We start from the raw sequence: 13,755 nt of genomic DNA, 5'->3' as shown, positions 1-13,755 counted from the left end.
TTCCCATCAATGATAGGCTGGAAACAGAAAGTTATTCTATCTCAAGAAAAAAAAACCAAACATTCAAAGACAAGGAGGGAAACTGTTGTGAATAAATTCCGTTGATTTGGTGAAGGTCGGGTAAACCCGGAACCGAACCGATTATATATGGTTCTGGTTCGGTTCGGTTCCAAACATATATGGTTCTGGTTCGGTTCCAATTTCAGGGAACCGATTATATATGGTTCGGTTCTGGGTATACCCCAAAACCGAACCGAACCAAACCATGTCCACCCCTACCCAGACGTACCCGCACCCGATACGTGTCGGGTGCGGGTGCGGGAGCCCCGGGAGAGTACCCGTGCTTCCTAGAGTTTAACTCACTGTGAGGTAGTGGTCTACAGAATATCTGATCTGGAGGTGTTGATCTCGCCTGTGATAGGAATCATTAGAACTCAGCTGATGGAATCATGGTTTTCCGCCATTAATCCTCCATTCCTAGAGCTTCTGTTATGGGATGAGAAATTTCCTGTAGAAGGGTCGGTTCAGTGGTGGAATATTGCAGCAGTTCCCCCTGAGGCATGGTGTGAAGATAATTTTACGAGAATTGGGGAAAAAATTGGAAGAGTGGTAGAGATTGATCCTTCTTGCTGTGCTGGTAAGGGCTATTCCAGTGCTAGGATTCTAATATCTACGGCAGGGAAGTTGGGAAAGGAGATTTCAGTTCAGACATCCTTAAATGGGGCTGTTAGATGGGTTCTAGTGCAGAAAGAAGTGGAGGAAGTGGTGTTTTTATCAGACTCGGGTCCTTCGTCACAAGAAGATTCCGAAAGTGAAATAGGGTCGGAGAGTGAGTCTTTGGTTGAGCCTTCTCCTGAAGTAGAAAATTCAGAGGAGGAGTGTTTTCCGGTGGCGGAGGTGGAGGAGGGAGGAGCAGGGTTTGGGGGTTTGGACCAGTCGGTGCAAGTTAGCGCTAGCTTCTGTACGGAGATGCAGGGTGCGCAGATTAGAGAAGAGTTAAATGGCGGTCTTTTCGAATTTCGAAATGAGAATTCACCAGTAGAATACAGGTGGCGGAGTTTGTGTGGAACACAGCACATGGCTGCGGCGGCGGTGGACCCCTCGCATTCGATTAATTGTTTCTATGATATTATCGCAGCGATTTCACGAAGAAAGGATAAGGCTTCCAGATCAGACGGTGTCATTGGGCCCCAGACCAACTAAGTGGGGGACCTGAAAGTGGGCCTTTAGCTTTGTCCCATTTTCTTGTCTCATGAAAACCAGATATATTTTGGGCCTGTTTATCTTAATGATGATAGTTTAGGAGTGAGTCCAAATTCTTTTAAGAGCCCTTTTTGCAACTTGTGGGACCCGGAGGGGTTGTCACCTGAGGAGAGTCTGGCTCTTTTAGATTCTTGGCAGGAGGATCCCCTGTATGAAGTGCTTCCATCTGGTTATTGTCCGTCGGTGCTCCGGGACAGGAGGATGATTCTCTGTGAGGTTGCTATGCGGTTTGATTATGATTTAGGGGAAGAGTCAGATGCTTGGTTGGAGGATTTTGGCTCAATGGACGGAGTTTATCCCATCACTCGGCCGTCTGAATTCAGGGCAGAGATGGTTCGATCCTGTGAAGTAGGAAGCTTGCAAGATGGAGGGTGTATGTTCCGTATTTCATTCCAGATAGGATCGAGAGGGGTCTCGATTGTTTCTTGCAAGGCTGCTGGTTTGGATTTGGTAGGTGGGGGTCCATTATTTAACTGCTCTTTTAGTAATCTGGCGAAAGTTTTTTGGAGGAATTGGTTTAGATAAAGGATGGGTTTGAAGTTTGGAGGGGGGAAAATGGAAGATTTGGCACTTTCGAATATCTGGAGGTGGAGAGACGTTTTTTATGCCCTCTAAAGAGTGTCAATCGTAGTGATCATAGAGTGCAGATCAGAGCTTTGGACTCTGAGGTTTCCGCATATGAAGTGCCTGGTAGCGAGATCTCCCAACACTCATCAGCTGTGGAGGAGAATGTTAGTTGGAAGCCTGATAAACTGGACTCTTCCTGTGAGGTGGAATGGTGGGAGGGCCCTTAGGAGGAAGTGATGGAATTTGTGGTGAACCATACTGTTGGGATTAGTAAAGAGCTGGGTCTTATTTATGTTGGCTCTGAAGATGAGCTCAGAAAAGAGATCAAAATAGCAGAGTTAAGGGATCTGGCAGTTCAAGAATTATCTATGAAACGCTCAGAGGAATCCTCAAAAATGAAAACTCGGGAACTTCAGAGATTAAAGTCAAACATCAACTACGATGGAGGTTTAGCATGTGGGGCTTCTTTGTCGAAGTCGGCTGGGAGGAAGTCTGGCACCAGAAAGGGGAGGAGCATCAGTAACGAGGTTTCATTATGAAAATCCTTTCTTGGAATGTAAATGGTTTGGGGTCCTTGGATAAGAGGATTCAGGTTAAGGAGATTGTAAGGAAGCAGAAACCAAATTTGATATGTTTAAAAGAGACCAAGATGGAGGTTATCAGTAGGAGTGATATAAGTAGTGTGGGGGCCAGAGCAGAATGGGATTGTAGTTGCTTGGGACGAGAATTTCTGGGTGAAGCAGGATGAGTGGCAATTTTTCCCTTTCTGTGGCATTGTCAAAAGTTGAAGACTATTCCTTGTGGTTGTTTTCGGGGGTGTATGGCCCGACCCGTAGGGCAGATAAAGGGCTGTTATGGGAGGAGTTAGGGAGGGTAAGATGTTTGTGTCCTTTTCCTTGGTGTGTAGGGCGAGATTTTAATGAAGTAAAAGAAACTAGGGAGAGATTGGGGTGTATTAGATCAAGTAATAACATGAGGGTTTTTGCTGAGTTCATAGCTTTAAATGAATTAATAGATCTTCCTTTATTGGGAGCTTCCTTTACTTGGTCTAGAGGGGAGAGTCGGAGTCACCTAGACCGTTTCATTGTTTCAGCTAGTTGGATGGAATCGGTTCCGGAAGTTTTTCAGAAAGCTCTACCTCATTCGGTATCAGATCATTGCCCTATTATGCTTCACCCTAGGTTAGAATCTTGGGGTCCTCCTCCTTTTAGATTTGAAATTGCTTGGCTCAGTATTCCTCACATGGAGGATAGATTGGGAGGGTGGTGGGCTTTCTGTTCAGTGGAGGGTCCTGCTGACGTAATTATAGGGCATAAATTGAGATTTGTAAAGAAAAAGCTAAAAGAGTGGGTAAAGGAAAGGAAGGTGCAATTCGGGGGCAGAAAACAATGGCTGGAAAGCAGAATGGTGGAATTGGTTGCAATTGAAGAAAGTGGTTTGGGGTCTGGGAAGAGTTGGGGAGAATTTAAACAAGAGCATAAGTCGTTGCTTCTTCACGAGAGATATCATGGCGCCAAAAATCTAGAGTAAAGTGGTTGGTAGAAGGGGACAAGAATACTGCATACTTTCATACCATGGCAAGTGCTAGAAGGAGGAGGAATAGAATCAAATCTCTTAGTGTGGATGGTGGCATGGTGTCTAACAAGGAGGAGATTTCAACGGCTATCATTAGTTTTTATTCTTCTCTATACTCATTAGAGGAGTCCTCTCAGCCAATCCCAGAGGAGGTGGAGTTTAATTGCTTAAATTTGGATCGAAGTGATAAGTTGGAAAGGCCTTTTGAAGAGGAGGAAATTGAAAAAGCTTTGTTCTCATTGCCAAAAGATAAAGCCCCTGGGCCTGATGGTTTTTGCTTAGCTTCTTTTTAGTCTTGTTGGGATGTTGTCAAGATCGACATTTTGAGATTCTTTAATGGCGTGTTTGGTTGCAAAAAAAGTAGGAATTTTTGAAGCATTTGGACAGGATTTGAAATCCAATACACCGTTTGGTTGCTTTTTCATCCAAAAGCACATTTGACTACTGGGATTGTCAGATCCTTGTCTGCTGACGTGGAATGAAAACGGGAGCCGAATTGTAAACCACAAAATCAGAGTTTTTTTTGTGGAATCTAAGTTGGAATGGGATTTTGAAATGACTCTTCAATAAATGAGTCTTTTCCTACCAAACTTCCACACTTTATCATGACAACCAAACAACTGTTTTTAATACACCCCTAAAATCCCATTTGACTTCCATTCCACAGAAAGCCAGTTTGACTCCCTATTCCACATCCACCCTTGGAGCCATCCAGCAACCAAACACAGCATAAAGAGTTCTTTGATGGTTTATCGCTTGATAGGGGCATAGGGGCGACTTTCATTGTTTTGATTCCTAAAGTGGAGGGAGCTTCAAGGGTGTCAGAATTACGTCCCATCAGTTTGGTGTGTTGCTTGTACAAAGTATTAGCCAAAGTGTTGGCGGATCGGCTCAAGTTAGTGCTTCCCTCTGTGATCTCTGATAATCAAGGAGCTTTCATTAGTAAGAGGCAAATTCTGGATTGTTCTCTTATTGCGAATGAAGTGATTAATTCTTCTTTGAGATCCGTTGAAAAGGGGGTTATTTGTAAACTTGATATGGAAAAGGCGTATGATAGAGTGGAGTGGGATTGTTTGGACTATCTTCTTGGGAGGATGGGCTTTGGTAGTAGGTGGAGAGGGTGGATTAGGAAGTGTATCTCATCGGCTTGGTTTTCTATTCTTATAAATGGTTCTCCAAAAGGTTTTTTAAAGTCTTCTAGGGGGTTGAGACAAGGGGATCATCTATCACCTTTTCTTTTTGTAATCATATAAGAGACTCTTTGTAGATTGATGCTTTGGTAGTAGGTGGAGAGGGTGGATTAGGAAGTGTATCTCATCGGCTTGGTTTTCTATTCTTATAAATGGTTCTCCAAAAGGTTTTTTAAAGTCTTCTAGGGGGTTGAGACAAGGGGATCATCTATCACCTTTTCTTTTTGTAATCATATAAGAGACTCTTTGTAGATTGATGCACAAAGGATCTTTAAGGGGCTTACTAGATGGTTTTTCTATTGGAAGTGAGAAGGTAGAAGTGTCGATTCTCCAGTTTGTAGACGATACCCTTGTATTTTTTGCGCCTGGATCAGTAAAGATCCTGAATCTCAAGGCAACTCTTAGATGTTACGAGTTGATTACTGGGCAGCAGACCAATCTCTTGAAGTCGAGAATGTATGCTATTAATTCATCTTCAGATGAGGCCGGCACCTTCACAAAAATTTTGGGCTGTAAAGTGGATAGTCTCCCTTCTTCGTACCTAGGGCTTCCTTTGGCGGTGGGTAGAGCAAACAAATCTCTTTGGGTCCCTATTGTGGAAAGAATTGAGAGAAGACTGGAAACTTGGAAAAGAAACCTTGTATCAAAAGGGGGGAGGTTGACTCTTGTAAAGGCGGTGTTGGCCAATATTCCGGTCTATTATTTATCTATGTTTAAATGTCCGGTTAGCGTGGCGTTGAGAATTGTACAGATTCAACGAAGATTCCTCTGGGGCGGGTCAGATACCAAAAAGGCATTTCCTTGGTGAAATGGGAGAAGGTATGTCTGCCGATTAAGTCAGGAGGTTTGGGTATTAGAAGAATTAAAAATTTTAACCGAGCTCTTTTAAGCAAATGGCTCTGGAGGTTTGGGGAGGAGCAATCGTCTCTGTGGGTTAAGGTGATTGGAAACAAGTATGGCTTTTTGGCAGGTAGTTGGGAATCTGATGATGCTTGGGTCAAGAAGGGGGTAACAGTGTGGTGTGATATCTTACGAATTTCTCATGATATCAAGAAGGGGATTCGCCTTAAGGTGTATTCTAGGGACCGTATTAGATTTTGGCTAGATGCATGCTGTTCGGTTGAGCCTTTGGGGATTCTTTTTTCAGATTTGTTTTTGGTTGCCTCTAATAAGGAAGCGCTAGTATGTGAATGCTTTGACCAAATAGATCATAAAGTGATATGGAGTCCGAAGTTCCGGAGGAACTTTTTTGATCGTGAAGTTGACTCTATATCTCGGTTGCTAGATATGATTGAAGAGTGTTATATAAAGAGGAGGGGATCTGATAGATGATTTGGATTTGGAATTCTTCCGGCTTCCCGTTAAATCTTTTTATTCTCATTTCGCTCCTCATTCTGTCGATTCTCTGGTAGACGAGGTTTGGAAATTGCAGTGCCCTCCTCTAGTTTGCTTCTTTGGTTGGGCGGTGTGTTGTGGCCGAATTCAAACTATCGATTTCTTGAGAAGAAGGGGTATGATTCTAATGGACCATTGTCCTCTGTGTTTGGAGGATGGGGACTCTATCAACCATCTGTTTATTCATTGCAGGGTAGTGAAAGAGATTTGGGGGCATATCTTATCGAGGTTTGGTATTTGCTGGGTCTTTCCAAAATCTATTCCTGAAGTGGCTGGGATTTCGTTCCGTGGAAGAAGAAATGAAAGGTTTTATGGAGGTTTTGCCTTCTGACGTTGTGGTGGATTATTTGGAAAGAAAGGAATAACAGGGTGTTTGTTGGAGAGACTAAATCTCCCTACTGGCTTTATATTAAAATTATAGGTTTAACTATTCTGTGGGCGAGGAGTCTTCCATTATTTAGATTTGTATAAGCTTTCGATCTTTGGGAGGGTTGGCAAATAATTTGCTCTGAAGCGGAAAGATCTCCAATTATTCAGAATTGGGTTCCCTCGCCTCCTGGATTCTTAAAAATAAAATTTTTTGGGTCATGTTTTGGAAATCCAGGCCCGGCGGGTATTGGAGTTCTGTGTAGAGAGGGTCTTGGTGAGGTGGTGTGGGTTTTTTCAGGTCCAATCGGTATTACTGATTCAACCGAAGCTGAAGTTAAAGGGGCATACAGTGGCATTATGCGCTTAGATAATGATAAGCTTAATTCTGTGATTGTGAAAGGAGACTCAGCCAATGTTGTTAGTTGGTTGTCAGGATTGGCGGCCCCTCCGTGGAGGTTCCTTAGTTTCTTTGAGGAGATTGAGGATTCTTGCTCCGGATCTTCGATAGTATTCAAGCATGTTAGAAGATCGGCCAATGGGGAGGCAGATTCTTTAGCTAGATCCGGTGTTTCTTTGGGGGTAGAGTGGTTTGATTTTTTGTCGCTGTGAGATTTCCCTTGTATTTTTTTGTTACTCTCGTTTGTCTTGTAAATATTTTTGGCCCTCTCGGTTCCCTTTTTAATTCAATCATTTACCACTTAAAAAAAAAAAACATGATTTTTGTTATGCTTGAATACCAAATCCAATTCCCCACTAATATCTAGTACCTGCAAAATGGATTTCGTTAGTCCCTAGACACGATCCAAAGCCCATGATATCACATTTTTTGAATCAATTTCCACCTACAACGCATCATTCAAAAAAAAAGAAAAAGAAAATAAAATTCCACCTACAACGCTCTTGATACTTGTTTCTTAAAAGTATGTAGGATAACAAGGAGTGGTCCAAATTCCTCTTTAATCCGCTTAAATTGATACCAAAGTCATTTCTTAGATACTTGAATATAAATGCAGCCCACAACATACCACTCAAAAAAAAAAAAAAAAAAAAATGCAGTCCACAACATGCACTTCACATTATTTCTCTAATGATCCCTCCCCCCCCCCCCCCCCCCATCCTTTTTTTTGAATGGTTCTCCAATGATTTCTCCATCATTGCTGAAAGGCTTTTGAAGGGCCCAATACAATGAAACTGGAAACACCCAGTAGATGCAAAAACACTTAAATGAATAGCCACGCTAATGTTGTGAACCACCTTGCTATGAATAATGAGATGATCTTTGTTCTTCACTTTCTTACTCAAAATACAGGCTAGCTAGGTAACTTCCTTCTTGCTTTCTTCTAAGCATTTCACATTTGTTTAATTTGTTTGCCACTACCATCCAACAAAAGTTTTATGTGTGGGGCTGCTGATGCTTTCCAGACACAATTAGCAGGAGAAGCAAGACACTCTATTGAAACAAGAGACAAGATTTAATTGGACAACAACCTTTAGAGGATGAAATCCAAATAATTTTATGGGGATTACACATGACATCTTACGAATAAAGAGGAAACTCATACTCATCTTGCTTAAGGTTTCTCCAAGAGGTCCAATGCCCTCACCCACTCCTGAGTATCATTAGTTCGTGCTCCCTGGGAATGCATGGCACAAATGAGACTTTTCCAGCGACAAATTCTCCCAATATCTATTACCCCCACCCCCAACAGACACACACAGTCACTCTCACTCTAAGCCTACCCTTTGAATAAAATTTGACTTGAGACCGATACAGAACCCACAATGCATCCAATCCTCTAGCCTTTGAAATATCCCTACAAACCCAACTTCCCAACGCACCTCTTTTTTCCAATTTTGCATTAAATGACACCCCTCTTTTTCACCAAGCCTACTAAGCCTTTTTATCCATACAATCTTACTTTCCAGTCTTATGTTGATGATGCCAAACGCTCTATTCTCTCTTGTTTACATACCTCCTTCCGCCCGCCGAGGTGCTTTCTTTATTTTCCTTCTTCCTTCCCTTCTCGGAGAAAATCTCTTTATAGATTTTCATGGCTGAATCAGGTCTCTTAAATAGTTACATGATGTGAACCGTTAGATTATCCAAGCCACTTTTGTAAGGATGATTCCTTTGACTGATGGAGAGAGCTTTGTTTATGCGACACCAACTTCTCCTTCGTTCTTTCAACTGTAGGTTTGCAGAGGGCCGGTTAGTGGCATTAATCTTCTTCCTTGTCAACATTACCCTCCACCTCTGAGTTCATTCCCATGTTCTGCCTCAAACCATCCTAAAATGTACATTGATTACAAATTTCATCAACGGTATCTTTGCAAAAGATCATGTCATTTATAAATTTTGCTTTGGAATACAAATTTTATGGATGTTTGTGTTTTATTGCATTGTAGTCGTGTAGCGCTACTATCACCCTTTGGTTTCTGTTTATTATTCTGGTGGGCATTTTAGTCATACAACCTTCGGTACTTCTGTAAATTTTTTTCTTGTCAATCAAATCATACTGGTCGGTCTTGACATCGTATGGGTGCAGTTTTTCTCCAAAGAAACCTTAGATCCTTCAAAGTAAAAAATGCAGGAAAACGATTTACCATCTTCTCATTTCTCCTTCTGTCGACATGCTTTGTAACAATTTTTTCATTTTTTTTCTTACGTTTCCATCTTGAAAGCTTCTTTTCGTGGCTTTGCACCATTTGGGTTCTCCAAAGATGTTGAGGCCTACCAATGAAGTACTATATAGAATCAAGGATGGTTCCCCTTCAACACCCCGGGAAGGATGCAAACCTATGTACTAAATCCATAGATGTTTACCGACATCACGCTTTTGCTAACACTAATCTGCTCTCTTAAAGTTGCTTCTTAGTACCTTAATAAGGCCTTCGAATGAACAGGCTAAAGATACACCATGGTTGAAGTATCTGTAGTTATCAAACTGCAATTGACCCGGAGTTATAAAATTTTCACTTTAAATCCTTCGGTTAAAACCCCGACCGACCTACTTTCTCCATAAGCTTATTCTGCCCTGAGCACCAAAGTGAATATATGGGGTAGAAAGGGATCACCCTGTCTCAACTCACTTTACAATTGCAGTATCTTTTAGCCAAGGTTTTAAATTTCTGTTTCAGTTTCAGTTTCAGTTTCAGTCGCCACTGAAATAGAAACGTTTCGGTTTTGATTGAAAGTTTCTGTGGAAATCATGTAAAATCACTGAAATGTATGAAAACACATACAAATGATATAATTTTAAGATGAAACTTAAGGAAATGCTAGAATAAACATAAATACATGCTTAGAAACCACTGCATAAGCCACACAACCATCCGTAATAGTTTAATAACATCAAACACCTAGTGATATGTGCTGTCGCGCATGTCTGATAATCCAATACATGCCACATGTCACATGTAATTCATATAAATATTTACACATACTACATACACTACAATTCACATACTTAAAATTATGTAACGCATACTGATATAGTAACCCATAAAATTATGGGGCATACCGAAAACAACTTGGGTAGAAACAGTGAGGAAGGACTTGAGGGTTAGGAACACAATAGAGAACATGACCTTGGATAGGATAGAATGGAAGAAAATGATCCATGTAGACGAACCCAACTAGTCTCAGGATTAGACTGGGTCAATTTGAGCTGGGTAGTTTCTTTCACCTTCTTCATGAAATTTTTTCTAAAGGATTCATTAGCTGACCCCAACTAGTTTGGGACAAAGGCTTAGTTGTGTTGAATATATAGTATGCTACTAATGCTCTTACAATTTTGGGTTTGGTATGTGTTTCAATTTAGATATCATATTGGTGGGGATGGAAAAAGAAACAGTTCGGTAGTCTCATGTCAGTTTTAGTGGAAATTTAAAACCACGCTTTTAGCCAGGATTTTAAATTTAGGTTTTTTTTTTGGTTTTGGTTTTGGTTGCCATGTAAATGGAAATGTTTTGGTTTCAGTTGGAAATTTCTGTCGAAATCTTGTAAAATCATGGAAACATATGGCAGCATATGCAAATGATAGAATTTAAAGACGAAACTCCCGGAAATGCTAGAATAAGCACAAATACGCAATTAGAAACCATCACATAAGAATCACAAACATCCATAATAGTTTAAAAACATTGAACAACTAGGACCATGCTTTGTTGCGCATACCTGATTATTTTTGTACGCATAAAATTTCACATGTGATTCATATAAATGTTTATATGTTATACATAATACTTGCATGATGCACCACATTTTTCATGCGATTCATATAAATCTAATTATGTAATACATACTAATATGGTATATCACGATTTTGGTTTATGCATTTCGGTTGTTTCGGATTGGTTTCGATGGGGATGTGAATAGTAACATTCAGTCGTTTGATTTTGGTTTCGGTGGAAATTTAAAACCATGCTTTTAGCAGTTGCATATAGGTCAAAGATGATGTTTGCAGCTCAGGTGATAGTACCATTATGCCATGAACTCTAATCTTGAAGTGACATATATCCTTTGAACTGGCAATGGGCTATTCAAATACCAAGTGCCTGCATTGAGTGATGAGAATCCCTCCATTTTATTAACTGTTTTTGTTTTTGGGTTAGCCATACACTTTGCATGTTTTTAGCGGTTCACATAACGTCATCAATTGTTTAAAGTCTTGGATAAGAATCTACAACTCCCTGGAACGCCTTCTTACAAACCCGTGTTCTAATTTGCATATATGACATGGCCATCTGTTTTACTCTTCATTTGCCTGGGGTGTTCTATGTTAAGTTATTTCGAAACTATTGTGTGCCTTTTGACTTTGCATTGAGTCATGGTGTTCGTTCTGCAGAGTTTGTTATACATCTATTTGATCTGTTTCTTTATAAACCTGGCAGGGGGCTTCCGATAAAAAAGCATTGCCATACTTGAAGGAAGAAATGCTTAGAATATTTAATAAAGAGAAAAGTTGTAGAGAGAAACTGTGGAAAAATGGCACTATCAAGTCATCTCCAATGTCCCCTCGGAAGCATCCTGAGTATGTTGGTACTGAAGAGGTACTACACACTTTCTTATGATCACCACTCTAGTACCGAAAGAATCATCCAGTGGTTTATTTGAATGGCATCATCTAATGGTAATTGCTGACTACTTGAACCCCGTAAATGTTTTATAGGATCCCACATGCATTATTTGTCAACAGCATTTGTATCTTTCCGCGGTTGCATGCGGCTGTCGGCCATCTGCTCTTGTTTGTCTGGAGGTATGAGAAGTAAACTATTTTTTGGTATATTTCATCTGTTGAGAGTTACTCTACTGTACAGTTACGTAATTTGTAATTTTTTCAAGGGAAACCTCTTGTACATCTGCTTGTGAAACAACTTTCAGGAAGCCAAAAACAAGAAAATGAGTACTCTGGCCGTCTCTATTAAAAGTAGCGATAGTTCTTTTGTTGCTTATTTGATTGGATGAGTTTTTATCACCGTTCTTTGTGGATTATGGTTATCTTGGGGGAGCCCATGGGAATGACCAATCAAGTTCGCTTTGATTCTGACATTATATGTGATAGTATATCCTCTGTAATATAATTTTTCATGAGAGGCTTCGTACTCAGGATGGCCCTAGATGTGGTGGGTGGATAGCATAGCTACAAAGTTCGAATATGGGAAAAAGTTGGCAAGGCAAAAAATTGTATAATTTGATAATCATGGACAGGACTCAGAAAAATATCAGATTTTTTATACACTTGATTAATTCAGAAATTTTTTAACAAATATATAAACAATTTTTTTTAAAGATGACATTAATATTTATTATTCGTAGTTATAAGTACATGAGAAAGGGACCAGGAGTCCCCCATAATTACAAGCGTGAAAACATCAGAACAATCTCCAATGTCAGGACAAGAAAACCTTAGCATGGTAAAAAAGATGCTATCTATCCTATTTCCTGAATATTCCATAACATAGCCAGCATACAACTCCTTTGCGATCTCCTCTGGAGATCTTGAACACTTCTCCCTCCTAGAACCAACCCAAACAATCCACTTCACCCCATTGTAACTCGAACTCCATTATTTTCTTCCGATTAGATGAGATTAAAAATACTATACCATAAGGCTCCCTTCAGCAGTGGCAAGATAATAAGAGACTCTACAATAGTTGAGAAACTGCGTCGTTTCATACACACATCTTGCTCCTCAGAACAGAGAAGAAAATACATCCTGAGCGGCGAATAACAAGGTTCCTCAAGCCCATTCCGATGTTGCTTTACTATCTTCCATTTAGCACTACTGTTGAAGAAAGAATTGCCAGGACCCTGCCTTTAACAAATCTCCAACTTTGTTAATACTTAAAAGATTCGTTAAAGTGAGAAGAAACCTTCTCACTCTAGTCCAGAGATACTCCTCCACCACAGAGAACTTTTGGCCAGAGACTTCAACTTCCAAAAAGATCCATACCTTCTTCAAAAACCTTCAAGGAATTTTCATTAAAAAACTATTAGAACCAGAAAAGAGAAAAGATGACACCAAAAGGCCAACCGAAACGATATTTACAACAGTGAGAGGAAGGGGAGCTTTCTAGATACTAGAGTCCGAAGACCCGTCCTTCTTCTGCCCCTGACTCTCGCTTTTTTCCTTTTCCTCCCCTTTGTCCTTTGGTTAGTGGTCACCGGTCCATGACTCAAAAACATCCCCTATCGCCAAGAAGTTGTCCACCTCCTCCCCTGCACTAGCATCCTCCTCAACTCGACAAGACACCCGTTCCTCCGTGAGAATTATATTCAGCCTTTCTTTCGCTCTTTGCACAGACGCCTACCTCTGCCTCCTTTCATCTCTTTCTTCTTCAAGGGCCTTTTGAAAGAAGGGGAGTTTGTATTTTGGAACACAGAATTTTTTGACATCTCTCGTTCCCGATAAGCTGAAAAATTCCTCTATATTTTTTCTAGCATATGCCTTGAACTGTTTCCAATCCTTCTTAAGAATCTCCATTTCTAGCTCTTTTGGTGTCAGAGGCCCTTCGTAAGGCCTTTTCTCTTTGACTTTTGGTGGTTTTTTGTTTACATCTGATGGCTCCTCCCATTCAACCTTCATTTTCCCTTTCCTATCTTTCCCTGAAGAGTTAGGGTTTTTGATTAGACCTTGAGTTGAGGACTGTACTTTTTTCTTCTTGCTCTTTCCTACTCTGAGATGACCCTGAACCTTCCTTTGAAATAGTGATAAACCGCCTTTAAAGGCCCGAAGCGTCAAGAGTTTGTGGTAATGATTATTTATTTTGGATTTACCGCCTCTTCTCGAGATGGAACATTCTCTTTTACGGCAACTCTTCGAGTTCCATACCGAAGGGACACGTTTTTCCCGTAAATGACGCCTGCCCGTCTTGGTCCCATTAACTTTACCAC

At 40.6% G+C, this 13,755-nt stretch overlaps 1 protein-coding gene across 1 annotated transcript in view; it reads left to right on the top strand.

The window, feature by feature from the left end:
• LOC143882236 (transcription factor jumonji (jmjC) domain-containing protein) overlaps positions 1 to 13,755 on the top strand; it is a 96,242-nt gene that overhangs the window by 18,605 nt on the left and 63,882 nt on the right. The window contains exons 6-7 of the mRNA XM_077385726.1: positions 11,253 to 11,411; positions 11,531 to 11,617. Of these exons, the coding sequence (XP_077241841.1) occupies positions 11,253 to 11,411; positions 11,531 to 11,617 (246 nt within the window). The remainder of the gene's footprint in view (positions 1 to 11,252; positions 11,412 to 11,530; positions 11,618 to 13,755) is intronic.

This window comes from Tasmannia lanceolata, unplaced genomic scaffold (genome assembly GCF_043159265.1).
Source record: "Tasmannia lanceolata isolate RefF3 unplaced genomic scaffold, GAP_Taslan_0.1 ptg000007l, whole genome shotgun sequence".
NCBI classification, from domain to species: domain Eukaryota; kingdom Viridiplantae; phylum Streptophyta; class Magnoliopsida; order Canellales; family Winteraceae; genus Tasmannia; species Tasmannia lanceolata.
The sequence above is the reverse complement of the archived record's forward strand: the minus strand, read 5'-3'. Positions and strand labels throughout refer to the sequence as shown.